The sequence below is a fragment of the Phaseolus vulgaris genome, chromosome 3 (genome assembly GCF_000499845.2).
Source record: "Phaseolus vulgaris cultivar G19833 chromosome 3, P. vulgaris v2.0, whole genome shotgun sequence".
Classification (NCBI taxonomy): Eukaryota; Viridiplantae; Streptophyta; class Magnoliopsida; order Fabales; family Fabaceae; genus Phaseolus; species Phaseolus vulgaris.
The window spans coordinates 46,327,060-46,341,380 of record NC_023757.2 but is presented as its reverse complement, the minus strand read 5'-3'; the positions used below and the strand labels follow the sequence as shown (position 1 = coordinate 46,341,380).

The 14,321-nt window shown below is 26.9% G+C and overlaps 1 protein-coding gene across 1 annotated transcript; it reads right to left on the bottom strand.

The window, feature by feature from the left end:
• Window positions 1-11,434: 11,434 nt before the first annotated feature.
• Window positions 11,435-13,985, bottom strand: LOC137808185 (transcription factor bHLH18-like). Its single transcript, XM_068609168.1, has 4 exons — window positions 13,720-13,985; window positions 12,977-13,603; window positions 12,264-12,638; window positions 11,435-12,056 (listed from the first exon to the last, which is right to left on the bottom strand). The coding sequence occupies exons 1-4, from the start codon at window positions 13,780-13,782 to the stop codon at window positions 11,979-11,981; spliced, it is 1,143 nt and encodes a 380-aa protein (XP_068465269.1). The 5' UTR covers window positions 13,783-13,985; the 3' UTR covers window positions 11,435-11,978.
• Between the last annotated feature and the right edge of the window lie 336 nt (window positions 13,986-14,321).

Genomic DNA, 14,321 nt, shown 5'->3' with positions numbered 1-14,321 from the left:
TTTTTATATGTCTTCTATCATCCACATCAATTATTTAATCAATATATTTCTACTAAATATGTAAGGAAAGTAATAATATAAAGAAATAGAGGATTGTGAATAAATAAAATTTATTATTATTTTTTCAAATAATAAGAAAATATGTATATATATAAAATAATATAAAAATTATAAATTACATATTTATATATTTAAACCTTTATATGATAACTTAATTTTGTTAAATTTGATACAAAACAATTATCTCATTGAATATAATTAAATCAATCATCAAGTATTGTATACATTAAATGAATCAACGTTGATTTTACTAAATCATGGTGGTAGAATTACACTAACGAGAGGATAAAATCGTACAAAATATTCTTAACTAAATATAACACCAATTGAATTATTTAAATAAATATAAAATGCAATTTCTGATTCTTGCTACCATATCTCATCGATTGTCTCCTATGTAATAACTGTAAATTTATGAAATATTAGACGCAATTTCACCAATTGGACTATTTAAATAAATGTTAGATTCAATCACCCAAAGCCATGGAAAATCAAGGAAGACAACTTGATTTATACCCACAAAATTGCTCAACCAATATTGAAAAAAATTGTTCACCCACTGAATTTACAATTGACAAACATTAATCAACTGCTATACAAAATCAAGACAACAAAACTTGTTTATAGTAAAAGAAAAAATTGTTCATCCATTGATTTTATTGTCAAAAATTATTCATCATTCATTTGGTCTTCATCTATTTCGTCTTCAAAAACTCTAGTACTCTGGAAATATTTTCATGGAAAGCTTCTTACAAATCAACATATTCAGAATAAAGGTTTGCATATATGTTCTATGTGTATGCTTTGTGAAAAACATATTCAACATTTATTTTTTGAATGTTATAATGCTTTGCATATTTGGAGTAAGGTTCGACAGATTTTTCTTACTTCTCATTTCTCTAATTAGGATTATCTTCTTTCTTTTATTAATAGTGATGATAGTCCTTTGGTTAAATTGATTAAGCTTGTTGTGATAACTTTTTCTAGTTGAATGATATGACGTATGAGGAATTATGCTAGATTTCATGATAAGATAGAGGTTTTTAGGGTTATTTCGGTAAATAAAGACTTAACTTGTCTAGTGAGAAATTCCTCTAAATATTCAATGAAGAATGATATGTTGGATTTCAACGTGATTAAGTTTTTTTGTATTAATATTCGTAGTGGTAAAGTTTTTCATCCTCTTCCTGTTAGATGAGAGTTTTCTTCACCAGACTGGGTTAAAATTAACACTGAAGGGGTTGATAGGGGTATCCTGGTCTTGCTACTTGTGGTGGTATTTTTCGTGGGAATATGGGGAAGTTTATTGGTACTTTCTTTGTGTTTCTTAAAGTTCATACCATTATGGTTGTTGAGTTTTATGAAGTTATACATGCTATGCAGGAAGCTCAAAAGATGAGGCTTACTAATGTCTGGCTTGAATGTGATTCTGCATTGGTTTGTGTTGCGTTTACGGTTAGGATTAATATTCCGTCGATGGTTCATAATCGATTAAATACTTGTCTTAATTACGGTAGGAAAATTAGGTTTAGAGTTATTCATATTTTTCATGAAGAAAATGCATGTGTTGATAAATTGGCTAATTTAGGATTTATTCATAGAGAACCATTTCATTGGTATAATAGGCTTGCATATCTGTTATTAAAATTATTTATGAATAGATATAGTCTACCTATGTATCGTTTTTGTTAGCATATGGGTTTTGGTCTATCTCCTCATATTTTTGTATTTTTTGTAATAATATTTTTTTTATGTGATGGCAGATGATCGTTGTTTGAGGTATTAGCCTAACTGAAATGTCAAGTTGCATAATGATGTCTGAAAATTTTATACAAATAAATAAAATACATTAGTCAATAGAAATAACTCATTAACCAATGCAACTAACACATAATAACCAATAGAACTAACAACCATTAACTAGCAACATAAATTATGTTGACCCATTAAATTTACAATTAAAAAAAAACTCTACAAAAATAGAAAATTGTCAAACACAGTGAATTTACATTAAATCCAAAAATGAGTTTATGCTAAAACAAGTATAAATTTGTGCTTAACTAAAATTATGACAAAATACATTTTGTTGAAATGAAAAGTAAAAGTTTACTTCCTGTTTGCATATTCATATAATTGATATGGGTATATATTTTTTCCTTATTACTATCACCTAGATCAATGATTTTGCTAATTCCATGTAAGTTTCAAAAATTAATGAAAGCAAAAAAATCCAATTATATTATACTTACACTACAAGAAAATCATGAAGTAGAAATCAATTTTTAGATACCAAAATAATTAGTTGCAATAGTAACTAAATTAGAGACAATTTTAGAAACTAAAAAAAATGGTTTCTAAATTAGTTTATATTATTGTTAAATAGTTTCTAAATTGGTATCTAATCAGCAACCAAAGTTTTAGAAACCAAATTTAGAAACTAAATAATTGGTAGTTAAAACTTTGGTTGCTAATTACATACTAATTTAGAAACTATTTACCAATAATAGAAACTATTTTAGAAACCAATTCTTTATTTAGTTTCTAAAATGGTCTCTAATTTAGTTATTATTGTAACTAATTATTTTGGTTTCTAAAAATTTGTTTCTATTCCATGATTTTCTTTTTCTAGTAAATGAGTATGTATGCAAAATTTGTAATCAGTAAAACCTGTTATGTAAAAGCCTACATTTTAACTGGTTTCATTCTTATCAAATATGTCCCTCTTTTATGGGTTAGTCCTTATTTGATAAAAATAAATAAAAAACATAAAATATTATTTTAGAATGTAAATTTTGAATATTTCAAAAATTTAATTATAAATTGTCTAATAAAAAATATGTCTTCATTAAATAACTTTAAAAATATTTTCTAAATAAATATGTGATTTTGTACAAAGTATTATAATTATTTAACAATTACTAATCCACACAAAATTATTTAAATTTCATATATATATATATATATATATATATTACTTAGTTTATAACCCTTATGTAGTATTATTATATTTTATATTAAATTATAAAAAAATTGCATGAACATGGAAATCCTGCATATAAAACTTTTTTAACGTGTGGGTTAAACAAATTCTGTTAAAAAACTGCAGTTCAAAAGGTCAAATTTGTAAGGTTTTTTGTAAGTTATGAGTTCTATGAACAGTTTTATTCATTTAGTTTCTAAATTTGATAGCAAAAATTTTGATTGTTAATTAGATATCAATTTAGAAACCATTTAACAATAATAGAAACTAATTTAGAAAAAAAAAATTATTTAGTTTCTAAAATGATCTCTAATTTAGTTAATATTGTAATTAATTATTTTGGTATCTAAAGATTGGTTTCTATTAGATGATTTTCTTGTAGTGGTAATAATACAAAACTAATTAAATTAATAAAAAAGAGAATTAGGATCATGCAAATTCTTGAACATCCATCATGATAAAATTTTGCTGATAAAAAGATAAATAAATAAAAACACCTTACTAAGATATAGTCTTTATAGTTACCCAATCACCCAGTTCAAAATTAACCCTAGTTGTATTTGGATGACCACAATTAATGACACGCACCGTTTCCAATTCAAAAGGAAAAAAGTGCTAATCTAATCATAGCAAAAAAATAATAATACCAAGTAACCAATTGTAATGTCCAAATATTAGAAACAGGAACAAAATTGTACTAATACAATATTGATTAAACTTGAATAGTGCTTTACTTTCTGTTGAGAAGTTGGCTCCCTGCTCCTAAAACAGAGGGGAACACATTGTTTTGAAAAAACAAAAAATTAAAGGTAAAATTCTGATCATGAACATTATTAAATTACTGAAGTTGTTGGAGTAATGTGTTTGTTCTAGGTACGGGAAGGGACTAAGTGTTTTTATTTTCCAGGGGTTTTGAGACTTAGTGAATGGAAAAAGGAGAGAGTAAAAGTATTTTTTAATCTTGACATAAATGTAGAGAATTGTGCTCATTTTATGTAAAATTATTATTTTATTTAAATATTTTTTGTATGTATTTAATTATAATATACAAAATTAAATATTACATTAATTTATTTAATAATATTAAAAATATTTAATTATACTATTAATAACAAAAAATAATTATAAATAAGAAAATGATAAAATAAAATTATAATACCAACAAAATACATATATAATTATATAAAATATAAATATATATTATAATAAATACTATTTTTATAATTTTTAATATATTTAATAAATTTATTTTAATTTAACAAAAAATATTTTCTATTATATTTTTTTATTTTTTATTATAAAATAAAAGTAATTATGTATATTATATATTAAAAAGATTTAATTAATTCAAATTTAGACAATATATATATATATATATATATATATCATAATTTATTATTTAAATATTTTTTTAATAATAAAGATAAATTTATAAACTTATATTTTATATCTTTAAAATAATTTTTAAATTTAATCTTAACTATCACAACATTCACAAATTTTAATAAATCATTCTTACAAATTCAGTCTATCATCCATCAATCCCAACAATCAAATAAATTCACGAATCCTCTCTAATCCCCACAAATTTATTCCCTCCCCTCACAAATCTCTTTCTCAACAAAAAAACACAGCATAAAAGGCAAAAAAAAAAAATTAGTGTATTGGAGAGTTAGTAGCTGTAACTTAGTGAATATGAAGTTTACTTAAACAAATTAATATAAAGGGTAAAGTTACGTTAAGATTCGAGCCTGTTATATTTTATGTATACAAAAACAAATCATGACCACTTCTCGATATATGCCGTAAGAGAAAAATGGTCTTGCTTTCAGCTGTTTAGATAAGCAGATTATATAAAGATTTATGGAATAAACAATTTTCGAACTCAAAGATAAAGTATAATCAAACTCTTATAGTTTAAGTTGTATGTGTTCTTTAAAAAAAGTTGTATGTTATTTTCAAAAGTTATGACGATTGAAAATAGTTTATAACATCCCATAATTTACTTTAATTGATTTAAATGTATTTTATATCCTAACAAATATTTTGTTGATTAATTTTTAATATATATATTTTTAATCTTGAATTTTTTATTTTATTTTTATATTTAGTGTTGATATAACTAACATGAAGAACTGCATAAAATATTTTAAATTAAAATTGTAAGATTATTTTTAAGTTAATACTTTAATTCATAATGTATTTTCTTATCTTTATATATAAAAATCATTTATAATTTTTTTATCTATTACTTTTTCACTATAATTTGTTAGTATCTCTAAATACAAATATAATATTTTTATAATTAAATTATAAGTGTTGATGTGATTTTTTTTGTAAATTGTACTGTTTAATGTAAATTTTCAAATTGAAAACCAATAACAATAATAAAAGTAATTGAAATATGAATCCAATTTTCCATCTTCACATTTTATTCGTTAAAAGTGTGTTTGATATAGTATTATAGATATGTTTGATATAGTATTATAGTTAATCAATAAAACATATTTATAAACAGAATATAGCATTAAGTTTAAATTTTAATTTAATTTAGATAATATTATTAGTAATTTTTAATTGACTTAAAATATGTTTTAAGGTGTTTCAAATATAACGGGTTTTTTTAAGTATAAATTCATTTTTATTCTAAAGATCTCTCATTTTTTTATTTTTTTTTATGTTTAACCATTAATCTAGATGGCAGATAGTTAAGAGAAAATTACTTCTCTCATCTTGTTTTACCTTGGATTGAAATTTGGTGATGTTTGAATAACATATACTACAAGAAAATCATTAAATAGAAACTAATTTTAGAAACAAAAAGTAATTAGTTTCTATAGTGACTAAATTAAATACTATTTTATAAACTAAAAAAATTATTGGTATCTAAATTAATTTTTATTATTGATAAATACTTTCTAAATTGGTATATAATTAGCTACCTAAGTTTTAGCTACCAATTATTTAGATTATAAAGTTGGTATCTAAATAGATACCAATTTAGAAATTATTTATCAATAATAGAGACTAATTTAGATACCAATTTTTTTTTATTCTTTAAAATTGTATCTAATTTTGTCAATATAGTAACTAATTATTTTTTGTTTCTAAAATTGGTTTCTAATTAATGATTTTCTAGTAGTGATACTTTAGGTCCTTCGATTCTAGAGTTGATCCCCTCCTGGAGTTGAAATTTCTATTAGAATAAATAATTTCAAGTAAGGGAAGTTATATATGTTTGAATAGAGCTTAGAGTATATGATTTAGATAATAAATTAATCTAAGAAGTGTAGAGTTGGTTAAATTGAATTTGAATGATTTTAAGTGTATGGAATTGATTGAAGAAAGATACTCGAGCAAATAATAGTTTGCATTAATTATTTAGAATTGTTTAGAAGTGGTAGCATTGAAATAATTGTGAATAGATATTTGAAAATGTATTTAAGTTTACTGTTGAGAATGATTTGTTGATATTACCGCTCAGTCGAAAAATTCTCGGTCAAGCGAAAATATTCATACTTTTAACTTGTTTTTCAATTTTGTTCTCGCTCAAATGAAAATCACTTTGAAGATTTAGCCCTCTCAATCTCATTTTCACTCAAACGAGAAAAATTTTACTCAAACCAATCATTATCAGTTAAGCTATAAATTTCATTCAAGGCCTAAAAAAACTTCCTTCAAAATTTTCTTTTATTTTCACTACAAACACTACAAGAAAATCATGAAATAGAAATTAATTTTAGAAACAAAAAATAATTAGTTGCTATAGTGACTACAAAAAATAATTAGTTGCTATAGTGACTAAATTAGAGATCATTTCACTTATTGTTAAATAGTTTCTAAATTGGTATCTAATTAGCAACTAAGGTTTTAACAACGAATCTGAAAATTGAGAAAAGAAGTTAGTGGAAATCAATTTCCATTAATAAATGCAAAGCATAATCCATAACTAGTTGATAATTATATCCGTAACTCAATGTCAAACTTGTTAATGATAAAAAAGACATTTTACAAATATCATCATATTTTTATATAGAAAATAATTTTTTTCAATCTAATTGTTGAATTAAAATTTTACATATTTTTATCAATTTTATTAAAATAAAATAAAATAATAAGGCAATAAAATGATTTGTATTTAATATATATATATATATATATTATAAATGTGAAATAAATTTTAATCGAGTTTTTGCAAAAATATAATTTAATAAAAATATACTAATTTGATAAAATTATACTAGCATAGTGTATTTATTTATTTATTTTCTTTATATTTATCTTAGTTAAGTTTTAGATTATAATATACCAAGTTGATAATTTTTTAATAAAAAATGGCAGTATATTTATATCGTCTAAAGTGCTCTACTGTATCAGCAGACTGTGGATCACCTATTAGTCATTATTCCAAGAATTTTAAGATATATAATTCAATTTAATATACGAAAGCTATATTTCACTTTCAGTTTATTTTTATAACATGCCTTCATTTGAAATTTATCTGTAGACCCCTATTTTATTATTGATACTTATGAATTTATATTACACTATTTGCTTAAGCTTGGAAATGGTAGTCATGTGTTTTGTTGCAACATTTTAGAAAATAGTTCTTTTACATGAGTGGAATATTCTGAGTGAAAACAAAAAACAAAAAAAGAGCTTAAGGAGACAAATCCACCATGTTCACGGATTGCATGATTCGGTTGTGCACTTATCTGTGCTTAAAATTGTGAATCTTTATTTCTAAATCAGTTTTTGAAAATTGAATAAAATAAAAAAGTAAAATTGTCATTAACAATTTGGTGGTTATGATCATTTAGAAATTGAATTAGATGGTGTCATAATTAATTTTATGACATTAAAAGACTAAACTAGCGATTGTACATATTAGTGGCTAATGAAGTGCTGCTAAAAAACAAGTAAAATGATAGATGAGATGTTATTAATTAGTATCGACACTATCGACTACTGCTTTTAAATTTAGTCACTAACTATATTGTCTTGTCGACTATTTATTTTATCTACCATCTTTTTTGGTAGGTGGTGGTTGGGTGGTAGTAAATAAACCACTACCCACCAAACTTTACCCAGTATTCACTAAAATATTATTAAAACTTAAATTGTTTACACTTAATGTTTTTCCAAATAAGTTCAAATATAAATAGAAAAGAATAAGTATTTTATTGATATTCACTCCCATACAAATCCATTTCTCACTCTAACTACCAATTCTTTCATTTTTTTTCTTACATATTTATTGTAAATTATTATTTATTAATTATGTTTTTTTACTTGTTAGATTTTTTAACAAAATTACGTTTTTTATTTATCATTTTAAAATTTTAAGATTTTTTTTCTAATTATACTTTTAATTTAATTAATATAAAAAATAGTTATGATAACTTATAGCGACATTATAATGACACAAAAATATACATTAAAATAAGAAAACTAAAATGAGCATAATACGTAACTTACTTAAAATGAGCATAATATATACGTAACATATTCAAATGGTGTCCATTTAGTCTTCACATATTGGATAGTTAGTTTTAATTCTATTGAGTCTTATGTTTTTAATGTTTTTTATTTTATTTTTTAATGTGTTGTTTTGCATATAAAGTCTTATATAAAAAAAATAGTAATAGATATGTAATTAGATTAAATATTCAAAGGGGAAATTTATCATTAGTTCAAGAATATTTAATAAAATGATTTTGAAGATATTAATTTTAGTTGAAATCGTACATGTAATAGAAATGCATGCTTAATAAGATGAATTTGGACAAAGATTAATCAACAAAATTTAATAGAAAGAATTGTGTGGTGTGCGCGCGTAACCTGTGAGTTATTCTCATTATTTGTAACTAAAATAAATTCTTTAAATATAAAATAATATTAACATCTTAACACAACATTACATTATAAGTTAAAGGGTGTGAAATGTTATGTGGCCTGCATCTCACATCGCAGGAAAAGAGGATGGTACAATACAAGTAGTGTTTTATTAAAATTGTTATGCCTCCTTTGTTCAATTCTGGTCTAAATAACGCGTTTTCCCATCAATACCTCATTTTTCTTATATTTTTTTTTTTCTAATTTTCATAATTTCGATGCATCAGTTTTCGTGATTACGTTTCAAACTCAACATAATATTTAAGCAAGGATTTGTTTTCTCAAATCGCTCATAAAAAATGTTCATAGACAATCTTTTTAGATATACCATCAGTGCATCAGACTGATTCCATATCGTTATACTACTATATAACTCTATGCAATTTTACAATATTTTATATTCATAATTTATCTTATATTAAATTATTTTCTTTCATCAACAATAACTAGTCGAACGACAAACCGTTAGTGTAAGTTTTTTTAGTGTATGTTATTCCAATATACTCTATAAACATTAGAGATTAACTTTGATATGAAATTTGATGTAATTTAATTAAAGTCTTTCTTGATCATTACAAGCATCGTTTTAAAATTGTAAGAAATCCATTGTCGATCCCATAGTTTTGACATAATAGTACGGTTTGACCTCCTCCAGAAAAAAATGAAGAAAAACTCAATTACGTTAGGACCATCTAACAACAAAGAAGACTGCCATAAAAAAATTTATGGATTGAAAGCATATATGTGCATTTTTAATACTGTTCTCACATTACAATAAAGGAAAAGTGGTCGAATTGTTTAAATGTTCCAACATTTTCTTAGCTCCAAACGAACATTTTTCAACATATGAAAACTTAATGTGCCCAAGATTCCAACGGTTGAAACATGAGTTATTTTTCTTTATGGTCTATAAAAAATGTCACGTGAGGCCACGTGATTTACCATCCCGTTTAAGATTCACAAAGATTTGGCGAGATTATAATGGGATCTAAGACAATAAAATCAAGCGGGGTGAGATCCTGACCTTTCGATTTATATGATGATTATATGATATACAAGAAACTCAAACGACATTGAAAGTTGAAGCCAGAAGTCGACAAAGTATTTGTTGTTCAGACAAAGATTAAAGTCTCTTCTCACTGTTGGATTTGGACGAAATAGTCAAAGTTTTTCCTGTTTAGTAGATGATTAAATTTACAGACTGAAATTTGGTGGGTTTTTTTACCCACATGCTTTGTCCCTTCTTACTAAAATATTGGAGTTACTTTTCAAAATATTACTACACTATTTAATTTGATACATTTGACACGATTCTATCTATTACGAAGAAGAACTCGAGGTAAACTGATACGATTCTCATTATATAAAAATAAAATCGTCAAAATAACAAATTTAATTAAAAATAATGAGGATTTTATTTTTTATAACAAAATAGTATTAGGTTGATATAACTTTTACAACCTCATAAAATATCTGTATTAGTAGAAAAAACAAATTTAGGGCAATGAAGAAAGTCATACCAAACCATATTTATTGAAGTACCCCCGTCACCTAACTCCGATTGCAAATGCCTTGAATTGGGCACCATGGCCAAATATTTACGTTGATGATTAGAAAAACTGCTAGTATTCCGTAGAAAACTGGCTAGAAAGGAACCAACCAGGATATGAAATCTGGAATATTGAATCGTTTTGGTATTGAAATTCGTGATATGTTGAGTGGGAACAATGCTACTGAGTTCCAGAGAGAGATGAGAAGCGTGAATTCCAAAGTTTAAATTATAAGGGTATCAGTACAACATGGTGGGGAGGATGTAACTTATCACTACGGGCAACTATGATCACCCTATCGATAACTGCAAAATAAAAATAAAATTCTACTGACACTCACACGTTATCTTTACATTCATCTTACAATTTCTTTATTTCTTTTGTGAGAGCTGCTAATAATTTATAACCTGCTGGAAGAGAATAAACCATAATGCTATTTGCTATTTTTTATTATTTGCCTTGGTTTAATAATATCAAATACGGTAGAGAAATTGTATAAAATGAATGTTTGTTTCGTTAACAGTAATGTGTCTAGGACAAAATAAGTAACCTTTCTATTTATATCATTATTAATATGTTTTACATTTTTTTATTATCATAATACTATTATGAAATTTCTCTTTCTAATTGGATTTTTTTCATATTCATGAGATTCGAACAATGGAATTTTATTTAAGAATTCAAGAAAAGTTTTACTCCAACCAACACTGACAAGTGGCGGTTGATTATTAACATTATAATAATACTTTTTTTTATCAGTTATAACAAAATCCATCTTTATTGATATAAATTTGATTTTTTTTTTATTCTTTTTCTCCTTCACAACATCTGTCGTTACCGGTTGGGATTATCAGGAGTATATTCGTATCATCAAGCATGATAAAATACTGAATTGAGTTATTTAATTAATATATAAACCAAATTAATAAAAATGGTTGGAAGAGAGGAATGTAAAATTTTCACGATTATTGATATCATTGTCCATTGTATAAACATATAGCAGGCATAAGTGTTGGTTCCTCTACTCAACTTCTATTGAAACAAACAAAGGCTTAAAAAAAAAAGTGAGAGTTTTGCATCTTTCAAGCATGATTAAAGATTAAAAAGAACAAATTGTACATTAAACTCAAAAGCTGTCAATGTCATAAGTCATCACTAATCCAACTTCTTATCTCTAATTAAGCTCAAAGCCGTGTCAGATTGAATTCATTCCTCATATCTCCACAAAATTATTCAATTTACTCTTTTTTCTTTTCTTGTCAAGCAGGCACACACTGAAGGCCTGAGAAACCAAAAAGCACAACTCGAAAAATGGATCGATCAAACTGCATTTCGGGGAACACAGGAACACTGCAAGCTAGGTGGAGTAGATATCACACTTGAACAGAAAGTCTTCCATTTCAGGATTATTTATTTCATGGTTGGTGCACTAATTGTGATTCAGAGTTTCAATCCTTGTCATATATCATCCACATACTCGAGCCACGTTTATGTTACGACATAATCTTATGTGCCGCCACGCGTAGGTTCTTCACAAGTCCCTTCGTGGTCAAATTGTAATTTTCTCCCATCTGCAAAACCATCACCATTCAACTACAATCAAACTAATTGTACTTCAAGTTGGCACAGATTCAACATTGAAAAGAGAAAAAGAATACACTATAATCTTATCATATTTACCGGCATTACTCAAGCAATTAAGGGGGCCACAAAATGACAAGAGCTAATAATAAAAATAATGTATAGTATTATTATTAAGGTAAGGATTGTCCTTCTACCTGAGCAACTACGGTAATGTCAATGATAGAATCACCGAATGGTAAGATACTGCTATTAATAACGAAGAGGTTATTTCTTTGAATCTCCGCCAGTAATTTGACGAGAAGACCCTTTTGCTTCCGGCAGTGGATCCGAAGCAGCATCTCCTTCCCTGACACTCTTGATTCCAGTTCAAACAGTGAGTCACTGACACTATCAGCATCAATGCTCTCATCACATGAAGAAGAGTCATCATCGCCTGAGAGGTCTGGCTTGTTCAGGACCACCACCGATTCTCCCCTTGTTTTCTTGCTCTGCTCTTCAAGCACTGCCAAACGCTCTTTAAGATCTTTGACATATTTGATAGCGTCCCCTAACACAGAAGCCTTATCCATCTGGGTGGATCAAGATATTTTCGACACGTACGTTTAGTTAGTATAGTAACCAAGCCAGTGCTTTGATGAGTTATTTATCTTTTAGGCAAGTGTGTCAGGATAAAGCTGGATTTTTAGTCTAGAATTTGTAATCCATTGTAAAAGCTACTTAAAATTGCTTAAAACTAAGTAAATTTTAGAATCAATTCTATGATCAAACAGATAATCTAGTGTATTGTTACAATTTCTAATTATGATTTTCTACTATTGATTCCTAATCTACCATTTTCCTAAACATTTACGAAAATGAATCATAATAGATTAGGGCTAGCATAACGGTGTGATATTTAGTCATTTACCTTTTTTAGGCCAGGAACAAGAGCTGCAAGAGCAATGAAGCTCTGGCTGAGCTTCTCTCTTCGTTTTCTCTCGGCCATGATGTGATCCTGAGCGTGAGCTGGAGATCTCTTAGCATGTGATGAGGGTTTTGTTTCAAAGTTCTGATTTTTTGAGGACCATTTTGGGGTTTGATTAGGTAACCGTGATTTTGTCGGTTGGGGCACTGACACTGACACCATTTCGTTCTGAGTTGGGTTTAAGTCAAAGCCGTAAAACTGGGTGGTGTTGTTGGGAGGGGAGGAGTTGGAGTTGTCAAAAGAGAGAATCTGAGACTGAAAGGAGGAGAAGGATGTGGATGGGGAAAGTTTCGGTGAGAGGTTATTGGTGATGGTGGATGAGTCAGAGTTACAGCAACTACTGCTTGTCGTTTTCAGTAACTTGGCTGGTCTCTCAAAGTCAAAACTGGCATCATCGGTGGAGGAGTTGCTCACAGTTTTGGAAGGGCACTCCGAAGACAGAGATTGCTGCAGGGTCTGTGTCTGTTTTTCAAGGGCATTCACAATGTCTTGTGGTAGAAACTCTTGGTCATCAAACAAGTTCAAGTTCATGGCACACTCATCTGGAAACAAATTGTAATCATCCATGTCCTGTCACCAAAAACAAAAACAAAAACAAAAGAAAGCAACACAAAGTGTGTTAAAGAATTTGTAACCATCCATTTGTGCATTTTTCATGATTGGAAAATCTAAATCAATTATCTTACCAAATCAGATAACCAGCTGGGTGCTGAAGCTTCATCCATTGGTTTATTTGATTCCTCCATCATGATTGGGTCTTGGAAACAAAAATAGCACAACACTCACACTGAACTGTCCTTTCCCTATTCAAAGCTTTTCCCCTTCTACTCAATGCGAAATTTGAGTTAACTTTGTTCAATCTTTATAGCCTACTGGTCCTCACCTTCTCAATTCTTCAACTGGCTATAAACAAAGGAAAAAAAATTGAAGCACGTGCGGACAATCTATCAGCGGCCTTATAATTTGTTTATGCCTTATTAATCTTTTTCATCACATCAATTATTGATTACTATTTTCATATTGGCCTTTTCTTATGAGACAAATTGTATAATTTTATCTCATAAATTGAATTTTCCCAATTTGTTATGGTGTTGGTGGATGAGAACGCTGGCAATTTTTAATCATATCTTTTAAAATTGAATATTGATGTGAAATGTATTTATTTAATCATAGGGGAGACACAAGAAGATCTATTATCATATACGTGCCAACCTGTTGCTGGGAACGTGGAATATGAATCATGTGATGCTACTATTCATCTCAATAATTGAGCCAAGTAATCAGCCAG

What these genes read in the sequence shown, in the direction of transcription:
- LOC137808185 (XM_068609168.1), bottom strand. Translation starts at nt 13,782, where the DNA reads ATGATGGAGGAATCAAATAAACCAATGGATGAAGCTTCAGCACCCAGC. An exon ending in CCAGCTGGTTATCTGATTTG is followed by an intron (nt 13,604 to 13,719) that starts GTAAGATAATTG and finishes TTTTGGTGACAG; the next exon opens with GACATGGATGATTACAATTT. An exon ending in TTGTTCCTGGCCTAAAAAAG is followed by an intron (nt 12,639 to 12,976) that starts GTAAATGACTAA and finishes TGATCCACCCAG; the next exon opens with ATGGATAAGGCTTCTGTGTT.